Genomic DNA, 21,065 nt, shown 5'->3' with positions numbered 1-21,065 from the left:
AGAGACCGGCATCAAAACCGGCGTGTGTTTTGGCCTTTGACCCCATGCATTTCAGATAGAGATACGCAGTCCAACGCTATTGCAGACGTGACAGGAATGAACTGTTTGGGCATCTATGGAAAGCTCATGTCACTGTGCACATTTATCCAATATCATTGTATCCAATGGAATCACTTGATTTGAGAAGCTGGGACCTGTCTTTTATCCTTACGGATAAAGACAGGGGCCCAGTCTAACTGGACTCAAGCTCTGGTGTTTCTGACAAGCAGAGTGTGGGTTCAAGCTCCGGTCGTGACACTTGTGTCCTTACCTAACCATTGCGAAGTGGTAAGAGTTGTTGAATAACAAAGATTGTAAAGTGTACACTTTGCGAAATTTGTTTAATCAGTCAAGGAACAAAGTTTGCTTCGTAAAAAAAAATGGCACACCGCACGAAATTTAAAAACAGTGCAATGTTTGCTCACTAATTACTCAAATTCAAGTAGATTTTCGTGGAGAACTAACGAATCTGTAATCTCCAGCAACTACCCTGTTAAAAACTGCAGATGTCTCTAAGACCTACTGGGGTCGGAACGGGATGAAAAGGGACCTTTTTAGCCCAAAGTCTTAGTAAAAATTTATTAAATATTGGGCATCAAAAGGAAGCAAATTTTCTATAATAGCACACACAGCGAAATAAAACTTTGTCACCATAATGCATAAATGAAATACAAGCTGTCATTTGGTCAATTTAAAAATTTCCTACATTTACAAATAATTACCAGAGACACTTTCAAACTGTCTCAGAAATGAAATAACTTAAACTACAACTTGGCACATCAACACGTGGGTTTCACAGTACAGATACAGACCGCCCTCTATAGTTTGCCAAGGAGAGGGCCATTTTGGCAGCGTTTCATAGGAAAAAGGTTGGCTAGTTTATATGTCTTTGTGTAGGGCCCGCCGCATGACCCCACACTTTATAGTAGGAAACTATACATTAATAGTAAACTTGCGGGTACAATCGTGTTGTTCGAAACATTGAGACCATGCCGGCTCTTTTAAAGCCATTGGACACTTTCGGTAAACAGTATTTTCCAAAAGCCCACACTTCTTGTGTCACAACTTATATATAAAATAACAAACAAGTGCAAATTTAGGCTCAATCGGTCATCGAAGCCGGGAGAAAAAATAACGGGAAAACCCATCCTTGTTTCCGCACGTTTCGCCGTGTCATGACATGTGTTTAAAATAAATCCGTAATTCTCGCTATCGAGAATTGATATTGTTTTAGTGTTTTCTCAAAAAGTAAAGCATTTCATGAAATAATATTTCAAGAGAAGTCTTTCACCATTACCTTCTGTAAACCCTGTAAGTTATTTGTAAATCTGTGAACTTTTATTATTTTTTTCTGTTCTGAAAGTTTAACACACTTTACATCGCTCTTACTGAACACCAAGAAAATAGACCTTTCTAATGCAACGTCACAGCCCAAGTTTTTGCCAACCTGGGTTAATTAAAGCCATAAATACAAAGCCAAAACCAATTTGTAACAATGAAAGGCAAATATTTAAAAAATATATTAAATTTGTTAAAACAAAGCAACCAACCATGGGAAGTTTTTTTTTTTTAATTAAAAGTTTGCAGAAATGTAAAATTTATAATATTTGGTTTGCAGTAACACCATGTGTGTATCTACTTCCTAGGTAGAGTTTGTTCTTTAGAGAACTGATTGCTTTATTCTACTACCGCGGAGTAGATTTATCGGATTGTTTGGGAGACTTCTCAGTTCTCTCAGTTCTGAAAAGAACTGTCCTGCTTTTTAACTACTACCTGGGCGGAAGGTATAGAAAATTGGCTGGGACTACTACTTTAGCTTATAGGATCGTTATTAACTGCACTTCCGCAGAGTGAGTTCTTAAATTGGTCTCAATGTTTCGACTAGCTTGCTCTAGTCATCGTCAGGAGACTGTAAAATTTGGTCACAATATCTGTTAACACGTTTTAACGTATTGCTTACATTCTGCTGTCCATGACAACCAGTGCAGTTATTTTGTCATCACAAGAAAGGTCTATAATTCTGTTCATATCAGTGACTCTCAGGTTAACCTTTGACCCGCTTGAGTGCAGTGATTAGAGCTTTCTTTAAGAATGTCTGATTTGCATCGGCGAATCGCTGAAGCACAGAATGGCTTGTTGGGGAGATCTGCAAACAAAACAAAGAATTTAGGTCACACATGACTAACCTGACTAAACCAAACTGCGTGCCACCAATCACAACCTTATTGATTATTTTTAAAACCAACCCACCTGTTTGGAGAATCGATTGACGACAGCCAATAGAAGCTTGGCAAACTTGGCGCATGACTTCTGGGAGGTGCCGTGATGCTCCAGGGCGACTATGAAAGCATCAAGGCTCTCAGCATTCAGTTCCAGCTAAAACAAAATTGTGAAGAAATAAATCAATTTATGAAGAATAGTCTTACAAGATGAAAAAATATGCAAACCACCAAATTTTTTATTTACCTCACAGATAAACAGTTTTCCATCTTTGAAATGTGAGCTCAGGAAATAAGAAGCCCAATGTCATGGAGCTGCTTATAAGCATAAAAAGCAGCTAAGCACAGTAGTATGATGCTTATCAGACTTGGGTTACCAGCCAAAATACTGTGTAACATGTGGCATTTATGACTGGTGCCCAGCACATGTTTGCTAAGCAGAAAACTGTTATTGTAATATTCTTTGCTTGTATTTATGCAGCCCTTACCTGTGAAATTGGTCACAGTATGTCCAAAATCTCCCCTATGCTGATCTGCCCACAATGCTGAAGTAATCCTTGTCAAACTTTACTGTCATTTCTTTGATTTATTAGTCAGTGCCACAGATTACTGCTTTGATCACAATCACCAGTAACAAGTTAACCATTTAAAGGCAGTGGACATTATTGGTAATTACTCAAAATAATTATTAGCATAAAACCTTTCTTGGTGATGAGTAATAGGGAGAGGTTGATGGTATAAAACATTGTGAGAAACGGCACCCTCTGAAGTGCCATAGTTTTCGAGAAATCAGTAATTTTCCACGAATTTGATTTCCAGACCTCAGATTTAGAACTTGAGGTCTCGAAATCAACCATCTAAACGCACACACCTTCGTGTGACAAGAATGTTTTTTTCTTTCATTCATATCTCGCAAGTTCCATGACCGATTGAGCTCAAATTTTCACAGGTTTGTTATTTTATGCATATGTTGAGACCCACCAACTGTGAAGGCTAGTCTTTGACAATTACCAATAGTGTCCTCTGCCTTTAAATGGTTAACCAGTTGAATACGGTAAACCAGTTCAACATCTCAACCATAACACTTACCTTGCAACCGACAACTGTCTGGACAAATATAGTCAGGTCTTCAGACCACTGTAACCCTGCAACTGAAAAGATCTTCCTGGAAAACAAAACACAAGACATTTTTTTAGGTAATTTTTTTTTTGAAATTATCTTATCACTACATGTAGAACCCCTTTTAGTTTTTATGTCAATAGACTCGGCAGGCCTGATACTTCACGGAGGCAATTAAGGCGATTGCCTCCGTTGCCCCTTGCCATTGCCTTGGTGCCCTTGAAATGCTCCAGTAGAAATTTACAATTTCCCCATAGGGTGCCCTTTGCCAAAGAGAAAATGCCTTGGTGCCCTTGCCGTTTCAAAAACGTAGCATACAGCCCTGGTCACTCCTTGTCTAACATGTCCAATGGACAGCAAATACACATGCACCTATCATAATTGCCATTTTGGGAGTCAAAATCGTGCAACCACCAATGTGCACAAAAGATTTGACTCCAAAATGATGGCAATATTGTGGTTCCGCATTGTTCGGAGATGCGTTCCGTGTTGTGTAAGGTATAGAAAACAATACACCTCCTTGCATAATGTGAAACGCTGAGATCATGCGCACAAAGATCTGCCTTTTGATGCTTTTGAGAGTGGTGATGTCATATGCAAGGGGGTCTATACAGAAATCTAAGGGGGGTAAGTTTTGCTCTGTAAGAGCGAGTCGACCAATCACAACTCACCCGATGAGATGTACTCTTTCCTCATTGGTCAATGCTTCCTTAACCACCTTAGCAACCAGGTCGCACTGCTGTGCGGGCACACCCCCACAGTGACCTTCCTCGGTCAGCGCGGGGATTAAAGTGCCCTCTATCATTGGTTTTGGAAATGCTTTAGTGTGGTTGACAACAGCTGAGATGAGCGATCTGGGAGCTGTCTGATTTAGAGCCTGTATCTAAATACATAATCAAAATGAAATAAAAATGAATACAAATTATGTTTAGAGAAAAGGAATATGCTTGCCAATCAATTAAACAAAAATACAAACTTTCCAGTTTCAAGTTTATAGCGATCTAACTTGTCTCTGCTGTTGGTATACAATGTAACCCCCAGACACTATGAACTTGCTCCTCCAGGGTTTCTCTGACATGCAAATTTCAAACAAGGTGAATTAACTGTGGGTAGAAGACCTTATCCTGGACTATAGCCCTTTTCACATCCCGAGGTTGCCACAATGGGTGCATTTGTTTAGCTTCCCTGGGTCATCCTCGGTCTGCCCCGGTGCGTTCGAATAGCTTTTGACGTCATTTCAGGGGCTCACCCAGGTCAGCCCCCAGTGCCCTGCTCTTGGAGTGGGTCACTTGGGGGCTGACCCCAGGTAAACAGCATCACTACGAGAGCGGTGAGTGGTCGTTCGTTTAGCTATTGTCAGGGGCTCACCCGAGCGAGCACCGCGGGGGTAGACCCAGGGAAGCTAAACGAACGCACCCTATGATTACTTAACCCTCCGTCTGCCCCAGGAAATGGGCATATCCCTTGGAGTAGCAACCCTGGTCTGGGGTAGGGGGGGAAGAGGTAATATCCCTGGGTATTCTTGAAGCGTGCAACCAGAACCTGGTATGAAAGTGCCCAGGGCAACCGTGGGGTAAAAAAAGTCCTGGGGCATCCCCAGGGCTGTACTTGACGGGGATAAGAGATAAAGGCTCCATTGTCAAGGTCCCTATTGGCTTTACCTGTTTCAGGAAACATCGTCTTGCCAAAACGACAGCGTTCAGATGACTCAGCTCCAGTTTGAACCATGTCAGTTCTTGGGCCAAGGCATTCAAACCAATGGCTGGAATGGAGTCTAGCATCAGATAATCACAGTATGCTTCTAAGTGGTGCGATGGACAATCAATGAGTAGTCTCAGTAGGTCAGGTGGCAGCGTTTCAGCCGCTGACGGGTCACTCAAAAGTTTCTTAATTGCAGTCAAAGTGTTCTGAAAACAAAGGGGAAAAAAAAGAGTTTACCTTTAAAACCACCTGAATGGCTTTTAGAGGTAGTAGTATGTAGTATGCTCACCATCAACACTGTTCAAATGGTTATGCCATGTGTGTGCAATTGCAATGGGGGAATGTGAGAGTTGGAATTTTGAATGGTTTTGAATGGTCTATCAGTAGGAGGGTTAAGCCCATTAGTAGCCCATGTATTGTCCTATTACTTTCTTGAACCCGAGTAGTGTGGCGCTGTTTACTGCTTCTTAAGGGAGATTCTTCACTTCTTCTAAGTTCTATGACCCTTTGTCAGAAGAAGAATTTCCTTGAATTTAGCCTGAAGGAATTTTTCTTGAGTTTCATGTTGTGTCTCCTTGTTTCTTTTAGATGTTTGGAAGAAATTAAATCTCATTCTTACCCTGGTAACCGCATCAATGACATCGTCCATGTTGTCATGGAGACGATACGCAGCTACTCCCGTTTCTCTGCCCCCCAGACGAGCAGCCTCTTTGCTGTTGGTAGTTTGGCTTCTTAACAGATCCTCGTCAACTCTCTCGTCTTGGCCGATGACACCAAGTTCCATCGGGGAATGCGAGTCCGAATCAATGATGATGACATCGGGAGTGGTTCGACCCTCCTCTGCTTTTCGCTTCTTCATAGGACTGCCCTCAACCTCTTCCATTTGGGCGTCCTCCGACATCTCGGCCACCATTTTTCTTTTCTCTGTCGTCACCCTCTCTGCTGCGAAACGACCGTGGTGTCCACAATCCCTCTGATTGGTCGTTAACGCTTCTGGCAGCCAATCAAATTGCAGCTTACTTGCAGCATCCTTTTTGCAGCTGTTATCATGGTCCCTGATCTGTTGGCAGATATTTGTGAAAGTGATCCACGACGCTTTGGTCAGCTTAGCTTTCTGATCGTCCGCACAAAACCCTGTATTGAAATATTGGCACTGCCGCCAGCAAACGTAGTCCTGGATTTTTCGGAGATGAAGTTTTATCCATTCATCAGTCAGCTTCTGATTGGTCAAGGATTGAAGGAGTTTATCAAGATATATGACAGGAACGTCTGTCAGGTGTTCAGAGAGAAAGGCCAATGTGTTTCTTTGGATGTTTACAGGAAAAAGAAGAATTCTTGGGAAGCTGTGATAAAACAAAAATGAACATACAAAGTCAAAGAAGTTAACCCTCCTACTGTCTGACCATTCAAATCATCAACTGCGTTTTGAATGATAGATACACTATGCCAGCCTGCAATATGTGGTGAAAGCATCTACAGTACACAGTCAACCCTCCTACTGTCTGCCAATTGCACTTTGGTTTTGAAAACTACATGTATGCGTTTTGAATGATAGATACACTATGCCAGCCTGCAATATGTGGTGAAAGCATCTACAGTACAGTCAACCCTCCTACTGTCTGCCAATTGCACTTTGGTTTTGAAAACTACATGTATGCGTTTTGAATGATAGATACACTATGCCAGCCTGCAATATGTGGTGAAAGCATCTACAGTACAGTCAACCCTCCTACTGTCTGCCAATTGCACTTTGGTTTTGAAAACTACATGTATGCCAGCCTGAAGTATGGTATATGTGATTGCATCTAGCTGTACACAGTCAACCCTCCATTGTGTGACCAACAATAAGATCATCTACTGTGATATTGCATGAAAGAAAAACTATGCCCGCCTGCAATATGATATTATGCAGTGAATGTACTATAAAGCAGTACACAGTCAACCCTCCAACTGCATGACCATTCAACATCATCTCTTATGGTTTCTTTAAATATAAACTATGCCAGCCTGCAACAGTCCACAAGAAGGCCCTAAGTGTTGAAAGCCATTATATTTAGGTGTGGTTACCAAACGTAAACCTTCCCTTCAGGTCAAACAGCTCCATTGAACAAAACTTAGAACCGCATTTTGTCCATTTACACACTTACAAAACAAGGCAGTTCCCACTTTCCACCGGCTCAATCTCACTCAGAGCAACAACAAAGCCGACCCAGTCGACCTGGTTGCTATGACGACCCGTCGTACGCATGCTGTGGAGTGTGTGAGCTCCCTCACGATTTTCAAGCATCCAGGTGTGGGCCCCAATGATTGGGGCGCTGTCTTTGCTGAGGGGGGCAAAGACGCCACGCCAGTAGGCGGGAAACTTCATGATGTAATGGCTAAGCTCCATCGTTCTTTCTCAGCACATCTCCTGTGATAAAATTTAAACAAAAAACTAATTAACTGAATTTGCTAATTAACTGAATTTGCTAGTTAACAGGATTTGAACTTACAACTTGGGCCATGACACACAACATTACCAAAATTGATTGATTGATTGATTGATGTATTGACTGATTGATTGATGGATTCATTCATTGTCTTTTTGAATGATAGTGCTTTTAAAACACATAGATGGGCAGAACAACATTTCATTTTGTGCCATTTTTAGGTGTGCATTCTAAGTGAGATTTTTCACTATAAGAAAAGGTAGTAGGCCTAAGACTTAATTGCGGAAAAAGCAGTATTGTTAGAGGAGACACCAACCTTGCTAAAGAATCACCAATCTCTCCACCCCACGCATGTAAACCAACCCCCCCCCCCCTCCCCCGCAGCAAACGATTCTCAGCCTTACAAACAAATGGCATCGAATATAAAAAAAAATTGATAGTGCATTCACTGATGCCAATTAGTTTTGAAAGTTGCAGGAAAAATTGACTGAATCCAAATCAACCAACTTTCCTAATTCCTACCCGCCCCCACTTGTTTGTTCATCTCATTTTTTCGTCAGTCCTCAATCATCAACAGCAATGTCATTAGCTGGAATTATTCTAGTGTGTTATTCACCCAACTAGAAAGGCTTGAAGTTGGTCTTTCATTATTAGACCAAGGAGGAAAATTCGTCCTCCACGATTAGAGTAAGACCCAGTAACAGGTGCGCTGTACTTTTTTTTCGAAATTTGTAATTATCGGTCTCGAAAATAAGGAATACTAGCCTCAGTTACTGGGCCTAGTCTTCCATCTCCTATTCCCAGGAAGTAGAACTATGATGAGGTTTATTCCGCTTTCTGATGAAGACGATAGCGGAACGAACCTCAATAGTTTTAACTTCTAAGTTCTATCGGATCTTTGACTTGAGTTGATTTGAAGAAAAAGTAGTCTTCCATCAGCGAAAGGTTCAAAAGGGTTCAGAGCTGTTTTTTGTATTTTTTTTTTTTTTATTGTTTGTTTGAGTTCAATTCAATTCAAATTAATTCACTTTATTCCCAAATCCAAACAAATAAACAAAACAATTAGCAGTGAATAAAGAACTATGTTTTACAAGCAAATGGAATAATGATAATACATGAAGTAATACTATAATTAATACTACATTTACAAGCAAAGGAGAGGCAAAATATAAATTACGGAAAACAAGCAAAAAAAAACATACAGAGCACAAGGTGATGGAGTTGGAGGGGGGGGGGGGGGGGCATAAAAAGCATGTTTGTTTAGATGATCTAGCTTACCGTCCAGGGAACTCGGTAAACTCCCACACAAGAAGGGAATATCCACCGTGTAGATAAGAAAGAGTGGGCGGGCCAGTTTGTTATGTAAACTTTGATGAATTCAAAACTTTAAAAAGCATTTGCAACCAGTGCAAAAATGCAAGGCAGTCAAAGTAAACAGACAATCACGAACTATCACAAAGCTGTGACTCAAAGTTAAATTTGGTTACCTCTACCGTCATTCCTCGGGTCTTTTGAAAACAATCTCAATGCAGAACTAGTCCTGTTTTTTGCGGAGGGACTTCGTTACTTCCTTGTCATCCTGGCTGAAGAATGTTTACAAATAACATGCTCAAAATGTCATCTAGCGCCCTCTATTGACTGATGCATTTGCGTTTTCGAAGTCAATGTAGCGCAGCTGTTGATCGATCCGGGCTTTCTGTGCACCGGTGTGTGCCGGATTGGCAAAGAATCGTGCACCAAACTGATTACTTGTAATCCCTCAAAAAAATTGTTTTGATTATTCTTTTTTTTGTTTCGTGTTTCCCTCTTTTGTGTGTGTGTGTGGGCATGTCTGCTATTGGTAACAGAGGACTTTAACAAAAGGGATCCCGGAAACGGTCACAAGGCGGGGACAGTCCTCGGTAGATTTTGTGTACAAAAACAATGGGGACGTCTGAAAAAATAAACAATGTCCAAACAATGTAAGAACAAAGAGAAGTCCTCGATCTGCACCATCAACATGGCTGGGGATGGTGAGTTCGTGCAAATAATCATCTGCAAATACCATGGTCTACCACTTTGTCCATTTTCTTTCTTCACTTGCACACCGTACCATGCACGGCTGTGACGCCACTGCACCATCCCATCCCAGTTTAGCCATGGAGGAAAAAATAGCCAAATTGTGTGCAGGTCCCCTGTCTTTATCAGCAAAGTGAAGACATGCACTAGTCAAGAGAAAGTCCCAAAAATTATTTTATTGGATAAACGGTGATGTTACGTAAGCTTTCCATGTTGTGTGTTTTGATCCGAGGTCAAAAGAAGGCCTACATCTAACACAATAGCAGCCTTCGCTCATAGGATAGCCACGAGTGGCAGGTGGATTCATTAACGGCGGAGAGCGAAAACAAAGCTCGATAACTTCTCTCCAATTTACCAACTCGTGGTGTTATTGCAATTAAGAAACCAAACAACTGAAGCGTTCACATTCGACTAAAAGTAGAACAACAAAAGGTATTTGATGATGAATGCGTGGTGGTGTGTTTAATCAGACCAATTCGAAATAAATCATAATATTATTATTGCAGATCCTTAGTTCTGCGTGTCACCCATACACATTGAATGAACGTTATTGAACACAAGGTACCAGGGTTCCCTCATCTGGAGGTTAATAATAATCTTATTACAATATCGAAGTCTTATTAAAGCCAGTAGTGGACACTTTCGGTAAACAGTGTTGTCCAAGGCCCACACTTCGTGTATCACAACTTATATATAAAATAACAAACCTGTGAAAATTTAGGCTCAATCGGTCATCGGAGTCGGGAGAAGATAACAGGAAAACCCACCCTTGTTTCCGCACGTTTCGCCGTGTCATGACATGTGTTTTACTATAAGCCGTAATTCCCGATGTCGAGAATTGATAATATTGTTTTAATGTTTTCTCAAAAAGTAAAGCATTTCATTGAATAATATTTCAAGAGAAGTCTTTTACCATAACCTTCTGTAAACCCTGTAAGTTATTTGTAAATCTGTGAAATGTTTTGTTCTGTTTCGAAAGTGTATAATGGCTTTACAATAGCGCACGTATCTACAAGGTAGGTCAAGGCCCGCTGTGTATTTTATACAAACTTTCAGAAATGTTTGAAGTGGTGAATAATATGAGACCCAAAAAGGTAGCACCTAAAGGGTTTGCAAGTTGCTACGGCACATATTTTTTTAGCAGCAACCACAGTCAAGAAAACCGGGCGAACCCCTTCTTCTTTAAGTGCACTGGGGTGGATTTCACAAAGAGTTAGGACTAGTCTTATCTCGAGTTAGGACCATTTACTCGTCCTAACTTAGGACTATCCATGCAATTTGTATATCTCCTAGGACTAGTCCTAAGTTACGACTAGTCCTAACTCCTGAAATCCACACATTTTATTTTATTTTATTTTACATGCGTTACACCATGGGACCATCCGAGACTGAGAAGTTCAATTTAAAGCGAAAACTTGTGACTAAAACAATGTGTACAATTGGCTGCATTCAAATCTAACTCGAAAAAATACTTATTGGTGAAGAAGAGAAAAGACAATTGTATGTGTATGACGTTTAGGCATTTCAAGATTGGGTAGTTTGTTTGGGGATGTACCCCATCCCTTTATGTTTTTTTTTATTTATTGTAAATCATCTTGAGATCTCCGACTCAAACCAACAGACCGAGAGTGCAAACATTAATTTGGGACAAACTGTTTTTACTTATTTTCTCAAAAACTATATCAAAGCATTTGAAATAAAAAACAGTTCAATGGAAGTTTAACATCTTGACCATCTTTAAACCATGTAACTTGTGTTAAAATCTGTGGAGATGTATGTGTTTGCTCTTATTATTTAATGTTGTGACACCCTTTTAACCACGAAGTGTGTAGTGGAAACTAAAATAATGACAAATCAATTTGACGTCATAAACTCAGGTGAAAAAAGGGTTATTTACTGCTGTATCTCATAGATAGAAAACTCTGCATCTGCAACTGGCTGGACGTCTGAGGCATTCACACTATACAGATGGCACTGTCCGTGAACTCTCGAGAAGTCAAACGAGAAACAGCGAGAGTGTTTCATGCAGTATCCTGCGCACTGGGTGAGGCGCCGTGCTGAATCGGACGACAGAGGGCCTGGGTTTACCATCTTGTAACCTTTGTGTAGAGCAGCAATGGACGCAGACCTCAGTTTGGGCGATGTATCGGGTACTGTTTTTAGAGTAATAAAAACAACCATGTGTTTAGTTCTTTCGCGATGCAAATGCCACTTTCAATCCATGCCCACACAATCAAAATTGAAGACTTTAGAACGCTAGGAGGCAGCAGATGTACAAGGGAAATATCTATTGTTTACTTCGTTTACTGAGCATTTGCCGATTGTTTAGGACAATGGATTCACCTGGTAAGTCTTCTGCCACCAAGGGGTTCTGACTGGCAGGAGATTCTGCCCCCCGGAGATGATGTCCCCCAAAACGGCTAACTGTGTACAAACTACGTCTGATAGCGCCCTCTTTTGAATCATCATTTTCAGCCCATCCAGTTAATTTCCCATAATGGGGACAGATTTCTATGGGACAACTTGCACTAATCAGTGGTTGTCACTCGTCATAAAAACGTTTATAGAAATGTAACTATAAGAACTTCAAGAAACTGCGTAAACAATGGAAGTTTACCTGGTAAGTTTGCTGCCACCTAGCGTTCAAAAAGCTTCCTTCAAGTCACACATTAGGCCAACTAGTAAAACAAATTCAAACTCGCTCACCCGGGGTTGTTGTAGGGTCACAGTCCCGTTCATGCACCATCACCGACACCTCGGCAAGCTGCAAGACCGCATCGGTTACACCCGGCCAAGAAGGATCCACATCGAGGCTGATCCACCTCGCTATCACCGGCGGATCACACAGGAATGGAATTGTGGCACCCAGTTGGCTCTGTGACGACGTGGCTGGCTCACCGCATCGCTGGTTGACAGTGCAGTTCGAGGAAAGCCCGGCTCGTGCCGTGGTTCCAATGAAACGTTCACCTACAGATAAAACAATGGGAACCTTTAAGACGCCAGGTGGCAGCAGCCTATAAGGTCGTGTCCATATATGGGGGACTTTTTGGGACTTACCAGGTAAAATCAATCGTCCCGGATAATGTGCGCATGTTCAAAACTACGTGAACAATGGCAGTTTACTTGGTAAGTCTGCTGCCACCTAGTGTTCAATAGTCTCCCATTAAGTCACTAAACCAAACGTTTTTTTCTGCTGAGGAGACGACAAAGTTGTTGCCCGGCTACTTATCTGACCAGACTAGTTCCCAAAATGCAACCTCAACAAAGTTACTGTACACATCTTCTATTAACTAATGGAAGATCTCAAACCGTGACTCTTGTATCCTTAAGCAAGACACTTAAACCATTTCTTCGTCCTTCGGATCGGACGTAAAGCCGTTCATTCAACGTGTTATGTAACGCATGCAAAAGAACCCAATGCACTTATTATCGAAACAGAAGGGTTCGCCCCGGTGCTCCTGGCTGTCTGCTAAATGTGCTGCAGTTGTACCTTGTAAACCCTTTTAATTTGCCACGTAATTGGGTCTCAGAATTCATATCTTGCTGTATACAAATTTGCATTCTACGCGCCCTGAGTACCTGAGTAAATACGTGAGCTGTATTAGACTTCGATATTACTATATTATTTAAAAACACTCTTCGACCCCGGCCCCTCCACATTATAACTTTAGTGTCGATTAAAAAAAATGTTTTCGACAAATACAACAAAAGGGTTTGCACACGAGTTTTATCGATTTGACGGAAGCGAACTTGGAAGAGTATACGTTTTCTTACCGCAGCATGATTTTCGGAGTCGAACTGTAATTTGGCCCAAGCAGTGTTCACCGCCCAAGTCAAGTTTCCACCACGGATGAGGGTCGTAATTGGCTGCTACACGAAAAACAGAGCTATAGTTTAATTAAACAAAACCCCACAACACAATATGCCACCAAAGGAGGCCACTCACCAAATAAGTGCATTTTTCTTAGCTATTTTAAAGGCAGTGGACACTATTGGTAAAAATGTCAAAGACTAGCCTTCACAATGGGTGTATCTCAACATGTGCATAAAATAACAAACCTTTGAAAATTTGAGCGCAATCGGCCATCGAACTTGCGAGATAATAATGAAAGAAAACAAACCACACTTGTCACACGAAGTTGTGTGCGTTCAGATGGTTGATTTTGAGACCTCAAGTTCTAAATCTGAGGTCTCGAAATCAAATTCGTGGAAAATTAAGTCTTTCTCGAAAACTATGGCACTTCAGAGGGAGCCGTTTCTCACAATGTTTTATACCATCAACCTCTCCCCATTCACTCGTAACCAATAAAGGTTTTATGTTAATAATTATTTTGAGTAATTACCAATAGTGTCCACTGCCTTTAATGCTTACTATTTATCAACGAAAAACATAAAATGATTCTCCAACAAGCAGGAATGGGAGACTTTGAACACTAGGTGGCAGCAGACTTACCAGGTAAAATCCATTGTTCTCGGTATAGTGCTCATGATCAGAACTACGTAAACGATGGGAATTTACCTGGTTCGTCTGCTGCCACCTAGCGCTCCAAAGTTTCCCATTGATTGCATTTGAAATAAAACATTATTTTGTATGACATCGATGCAAATAAAAATGAATAAAACGCACAGAAAGCGATAAACTGCAAACGCAAAAATAATAAGATTATTTATTTCTCATCTATTTCAAGGGATGTTTTCTACTATCATCATCATTCGACCGGGCCAGTTTTATTTAAATCTGTGATCTTCACGATTTGTTTCTTCTTCTTACCACCTCTGTAACGCTCCTTTAAAGACACTGTACCCCTTTGATAATATTTTCAAAGACCAATCCTCTCTCTCTTGGTGTATCTCAACATATGCAGAAAATAACAAGTGAAAATTTGAACTCTAATGGTCATCGAAGTTGCGAGATAATAATATAAGATAAAACGCCCTTGTCACACAAAGTTGTGTGCTTTCAGATGCTTGATTTCGAGTTACTTCAGAGGAAACCGTTTCTCACAATGTTTTATACTATCACCAGCTCTCCATTGATCGTTAACAAGAACTTTTGTATGCTAACAGTAACTACCAGTAGTGCCCAGTGCCTTTAATTCTTAATCAACAAGTTGCTAACTGGAGTAAACTTACCCGTGTGGCTGAAACTGTCTGCATTGCCATCATTAGCATACCGTGATGGAAAATAGTATTTGGGAGAACTATAAGTCGTACTCTGTGACGTAGGCTTTCCAATCACTCTAAGATCTTGTACGTGTAAGAAACGTTGACGTCATGCATGCACAACGTTAAACGTACACAACATTGTAAAAAGAAAAAAGGAACAAAAAGAGAAAAAACGGATTCAAACATTGTTTTTTTTTTACAGTGAATTTAATCCCTGGATTTGGGTACTTTTTGTTTACACAAAACACAATGTCCTCAGATTTACGTTAAACTAACACGGGTTGGGGGTAATGATGGTAGTTAGTTGCCCTTAGAATATTATTATTCTCTGAGGTGCTGTAGTTTTTGAGAAGCGAGTAAAACAATGTCACAAAAATATGTTATTTTTAGCATGTTAAAACGTGCTGAAATAATTTTCGACGAAAATTATTTTCTTACTTTGTTTTACTCATTTCTCAAAAACTACAGCACGTCAGCAAGTAATATTTTAAGGGAAGCTTTCTACCATCATAATCTGTAAACTGTGTGAGTTTGATGGAAATCTGTGGACGATGTACGTGGACCTGGACCTTGTAGTGTTGATGCCAACGAATGTAAAAAAAAAAAAAAAAAAAAGGACAAGTTTAGGCATGTTAAATCAATGGTTAATGACAGAACACAACTGTATTAATTTTTTTGGGAATACAAAGTGTTATCCTACTTCGAAGTGAAAAGTAAAAAAAGAAAACGTTATTGTCAAAAGCTGCTGTATTCCTTAATACCAAGTGAGCTTTGACTATTGCCATTCATAGTCAGAGTCAATGGGTGCGTTCGTTTAGCTTCCCTGGGTCAACCCCGGTCTGCCCCGGTACGTTCGAATAGCTTTGACGTCAGTCCAGGGGCTCACCCGGGATAGCGTCCAGTGCCCTGCTTGTGGAGTGGGTCACTTGGGGGTGACCCGAGGTGTGACGTTACCACGAGAGGGCGAGTGTGATCGTTCGATTAGCTCTTGTCAGGGGCTCACCCGAGTGAGTACCGGGGGTCGACCCAGGGAAGCTAATCGAACGCACCCTATACCACACGTATAATGTAAGGCCAGTCATTCTGAAATGAGACAATGGATGAGAATCCTATTACCCCGTTGATCACAACATAAAAAGTACTAAAAAATTAAAACCTCAGAATGTCTCACTTTTTTCCTTGGCCTTCGTCTTCATAATAAAGGCTGATTTATTCAAGGTTTAACTTACTTAAATTTGATTTGCACTAATTAGTTATTTGACTTTGTTTTTTAATCGTAACTGGTACAATATTTGCTAATGTACAAGAGTATGGAAATAAAAGTTTTCCTGAAATGTGGGTATCTTTTGTGTACGACACAAAACACCGTGGCCACATTAAATGCAGTGGACACTATTGGTAATTGTCAAAGACTAGCCTTCACAGTTGGTGTATCTCAACATATGCATAAAATAACAAACATGTGAAAATTTGAGCTCAATCGGTCGTCGGACTTCCGAGATAATAATGAAAGAAAAAATACCCTTGTCACACGAAGTTGTGTGCGTTTAGAATAGTTGATTTCGAGACCTCAAGTTCTAAACTTGAGGTATCGAAATCAAATTCGTGGCAAATTACTTCTCTCTCGAAAACTATGGCACTTCAGAGGGAGCAATTTCTCACAATGTTTTATACCATCAACCTCTCACCATTACTGGTCACCGAGAAAGATTTATGCTAATAATTATTTTGAGTGATTACCAATAGTGTCCACTGCCTTTAAGGTACATACATCTTCATTCACAGGGAGAAGGGATTCATTTTCTGCAATAAATAAAACTTGATCTACAAAAGGATATCAAAACCCTTTAAAGACAAAGGACACCTTTGGTAATTGTCAAAGATCGGTCTTCTCACTTAGTGTATCTCAACATATTATGCACAAAATACAAAACCTCTGAAAATTTGTTGCGAGATAATATTGGAAGAAAAACCACCCTTGTCGCACGAAGTTGTGTGCTTTCAGATTCTTGATTTCGGGACCTCAAAAGCTAATTCTGAGGTCTCGAAATCAAATTCGTGGAAAATTATTTCTTTCTCGAAAAATACGTTACTTCATCATAGGGAGCCGTTTCTTACAATGTTTTGTACTATCAACAGCTCTCCATTGTTAGTTACCAAGTACGGTTTTATGCCAACAATGATTTTGAGTAATGAACTGAAATAAGTTCCCATACCTTGTAGTTCACTTTGTCCATCGCGTAGAAAGCAACAAAGAAATGCAACACGTACCAGAAGAATATCCACATCGCCCCTGAAAAGGCATCGCCTGAAAACACTCCATGCCCAAAACATTTCCAAAAACAGAATTAGGGCCTAAACACTCTCCAGCCAATGATCTTACCATCCACAAATAAAGCGTCTTCCCACAACGGTACAAGTGTCAACTGTGAGATGTTAAATCAACTCAGTACAGCTGCGTGGCCAGAGTAATCCTGTTGTCTCATTTCATTCGTTACTATGGCAACATAGACGCGCTTATAATGACACGTCCATGTCCATAAAGGGCACCAATATTAAAACTCCATCAGATTTGCACTCCCACAAATGAGTGACACGTTACTCACGATGACGTCACGATGATGTCACTCATAAGGCACTGGACGCGTTGGGTAATTGTCAAATACCATTATTCTTACTTGGTGTATCCCAACATAATATGCATAAAAATGACAAATCTGTGAAAATTTTGACTAATTTAATAAATGGTCATCGAAGATGCAAGGGAGAATAAATAAGAAGAAGAAAAAACACCATTGTTGCGCAAATTTGTGTGCTTTCAGAAGCTTTAAAAAAGGCTTCAGCCGAAGTCTTTTATTATTTGAGTGAGAAATTACCTCTTTCTGAAAAGCTGCGTTACTTCAGAGGGAGCCGTTTCTCACAATGTTGTACGCTATCAACAGCTCTCCACAATTCCCATTCATAAATACCTTTTCGGTAAAAAAACATCAACATTTTTGGTCAAAAAGTAAAATAAATGCAAAAACTATAGTTTGTTCAATGATTTTTTTCAACACAACATGACACCCCTCCAACTATGAAATGGTAAGGCCCTCCGCCGCCCTTGGGTAAACAACTCCTTATAAGGGAATGCTGTGCGCGTCGCGCGAATCGCGTGATGTGGCACAACGTTGCTCCCAACCAAAAGGAATGAAGAAACTGTCTTATAAGCACAGGTGCAAGCTCGCGTGTCACGCCCATGTTTCACTTTATACTGGTCATAAATAAAGGTTTATACACACCCACGTGACGCGCTCTCCACCAATAGGAATAGCGAAACTGTCTGAGGTATTTATGAATATGTTTTTATGCTGGCATAACTAAAATTTTGAGTAATTACCAATAGTTTCCAGTGCCTTTGAAGTGTATTTCATCTGACCAACTGTTGCGAACATAGCTTTGACTGTGGCATGGTTCGTTCGTAATAAAAAATGTTTGAAACTGTAGAAACAACATCACCATAACGTCATTATGGCACCTTCGTGACGTCATCATGACGTCATCTCAAATCTCACTTTTCTTACGTTCCAGTGTATGAATGGACATACCAAGATTCAACCAATCTGACTTGGACTTTAATAGTTAATCAAATTATAAAAAGTGCTCCTGTAATACATTAACACGTGCTTGAACGATTTAATAACAAAATGCTTTCTACAAGTGTCATGCACTAATTATTTTAATAATAAATTGATCATTATGGACACATCCATTTGTTTATCCGTTTTTACAAATGACAACCCACCCAAAACAAGTCACAGTAGTGGCATGAAGTGTCCTCTTTCCTATTCTGAAAACTGTATGTAGCCTTGCGATTTTGCAAAAAGTTTTCGTTTTACAACTATTTTTTTCTGAAGGACCGGTCGCTAGCGAATGAAATAGTGACTTTTATAGTACAGATAATGCGAAATTTAATGAACTGTGAATTAACCATTGCTATAAAGGTAAGACTTGTGGACAAGTCGTTAATTGTCAGACGCGGTGAGATAGTCGAGTCGTGGCGGTCCTCTCGCGAGATCACTGCTCTCTCGCGAACTGCTGGTTGCCCAACTTCTACTCCCCGTTTTAATGGGACCGTAGTCGTGAGGGCAATAGTCTTGCAGTGCCAGCAGTCTCACAAGAATACCGCGGAGAGAGTCGGAACGCTATCACCGCGACAGACCTTTAAAGACATGTCCACAAGTCTACTATAAAAGCTGCAGTCTCAATGAAATTAGTACAATAATGCGATTTGATAAACTAGAGTGTGGCAGTAAATTCTGTCCCCACGGAGATGCTGTCCCCCCCCCCCCAAGCGTCGAACTGTTCACAAATTTCTTCTGATAGCGCCCTCTTTTGAAACAACCTCCTTCAGCCCAATTATTAAAGGGGACACGTTGCCTTGGATCGGGCGAGTTGGTCCATGATGAAACGCGCTTGAAATCGTTTGTTATAAAATGCATGGCTTTCCTTCATACGTCGTGAACTAACACGGTACGCCATTTTCTGGAGTCATGTTTTTGACTCCATAAAATGGCCGACTGTGTTAGTTCGCAAAGTAAAAGGAAAACCACGCAATTTTGAGACACTGTGGATCATTGTATTCTATTTTTAAAACATCTTTCCAATCATATGCATTTTATATTAACAAACCGTTTCAAACGCTTGTTTAGACCAACTCGACCGATCCGAGGCAACGTGTCCGTTTTATTTGACACGTGGACAGAATTCCCGGGAGACGGATTTTCCTATGGTGACAGTGGGGCAGCATTTCTGTACAGAAAATTTAAAGTTCACAGATTTACAAATAACTGACAGGGTTTACAGAAGGTATTGGTGAAAGACTTCTCTTAAAATATTATTCCATGAAATGCTTTACTTTTTGAGAAAACATTAAAACAATATCAATTCTCGATATCGAGAATTACGGATTTATTTTAAACACATGTCATGACACGGCGAAACGTACGGAAACAAGGGTGGGTTTTCCCGTTATTTTCTCCCGACTCCGATGACCGATTGAGCTTAAATTTTCACAGGTTTGTTATTTTATATAGAAGTTGTGATACACGAAATGTGGGCCTTGGGCATTACTGTTTACCGAAAGTGTCCAATGGCTTTAAACACATAGACTACAATCTGTGCTAATTAATGACACTCGTTACAATTCATTGTTTAGAGAGCCACGTAATCTGGACTTTATGTAAGAACAATTTGTATATACAGCTCACTCGCTCATCGGAAACATGAAGGAAGGAAGAGTTATGTCGGAACTAACACTGGAGATTACGCGTAAGACAACAACTTGACGCGTGCATCCCAAACAATTAATGTGTGGTTATTTTAGCAAAGTATTTGATAACATCAAGAAGTTCAACATTGTGTGCCGTTTTGTTTTGGCAATTTTGTTGCTCACGGTTTGCTTTTTCCCGTCGTATTTTTTGCAGTAGTATTTCCCCCGTTGCATTTTGTTTCTGTATATTGTGCCTTAAAGACACTATGGACACTATTGGTAATTGTCAAAGACCAGTCTTCTCACTTGATGTATCTCAACATATGCATAAACAAACCTGTGAAAAATTTGAGCTCGATTGGTCGTCGGAGTTGCGAGATAATAATGAAAGAAAAAAGCACCCTTATCACACGAAGTTGTGTGCTTTCTGATGCTTGATTTCGAGACATCAAATTCTAAACTTGAGGTCTTGAAATCAAATTCGTGGAAAATTACTTCTTTCTCGAAAACTACGTCACTTCAGAGGGAGCCGTTTCTCACAATGTTTTATACTACCAACCTCTCCCCATTACTCGTTACCAAGTGAGGTTTTATGCTGATAATTATTGGGAGTAATACCTATAGTGTCCACTGCCTTTAAGGAAGTAATTTGAGCCAGTGTATGTACACATTATGTGCCTGCAGTAAGGCCAAAATTAGGCCTGTGGCTCTTTTGTAAACATGTGATGTCACAAGTCACATGATCTATACGTCGTACACAGTGCGTAGTCTTGGCGCAAACCGTCAGTGATCGATAGCGGATAGTGTACTAAGTTCAATTTTAAATCACAGCGCGCCCTCTTACGGTATAATTTAATTTATTCGACTTGCTCATTAACTGACGTCTTTGGCCAAGACTATGCTTACTGCTGAATCTCATAAATAGAAAACTCTGCATCTTCAATCGGCAGGACCTCAGAAGCATTTACACTGTACATGTGGCAGATCCCGTGGACTGTCGAGAAGTCAAATGAGAAACAGCGAGAGTGTTTCATGCAGTATCCTGCGCACTGGGTGAGGCGCCGTGCTGAATCCGACGATAGA

The 21,065-nt window shown here is 40.5% G+C and overlaps 1 protein-coding gene across 1 annotated transcript; it reads right to left on the bottom strand.

Annotated features, from left to right (window-relative positions):
* Positions 1-1,879: 1,879 nt before the first annotated feature.
* LOC117305172 lies at positions 1,880-9,120 on the bottom strand. The gene is made up of 8 exons (XM_033789972.1): positions 8,995-9,120; positions 7,226-7,488; positions 5,698-6,421; positions 5,039-5,284; positions 4,049-4,260; positions 3,348-3,423; positions 2,290-2,415; positions 1,880-2,185 (listed from the first exon to the last, which is right to left on the bottom strand). Exons 2-8 carry the CDS (start codon positions 7,465-7,467, stop codon positions 2,084-2,086), a joined length of 1,728 nt encoding a protein of 575 aa, XP_033645863.1. The 5' UTR covers positions 7,468-7,488; positions 8,995-9,120; the 3' UTR covers positions 1,880-2,083.
* Between the last annotated feature and the right edge of the window lie 11,945 nt (positions 9,121-21,065).

This window comes from Asterias rubens, chromosome 22 (assembly GCF_902459465.1).
Source record: "Asterias rubens chromosome 22, eAstRub1.3, whole genome shotgun sequence".
Lineage (NCBI taxonomy): Eukaryota > Metazoa > Echinodermata > Asteroidea > Forcipulatida > Asteriidae > Asterias > Asterias rubens.
This window is presented reverse-complemented; position numbering and strand designations above follow the sequence as displayed.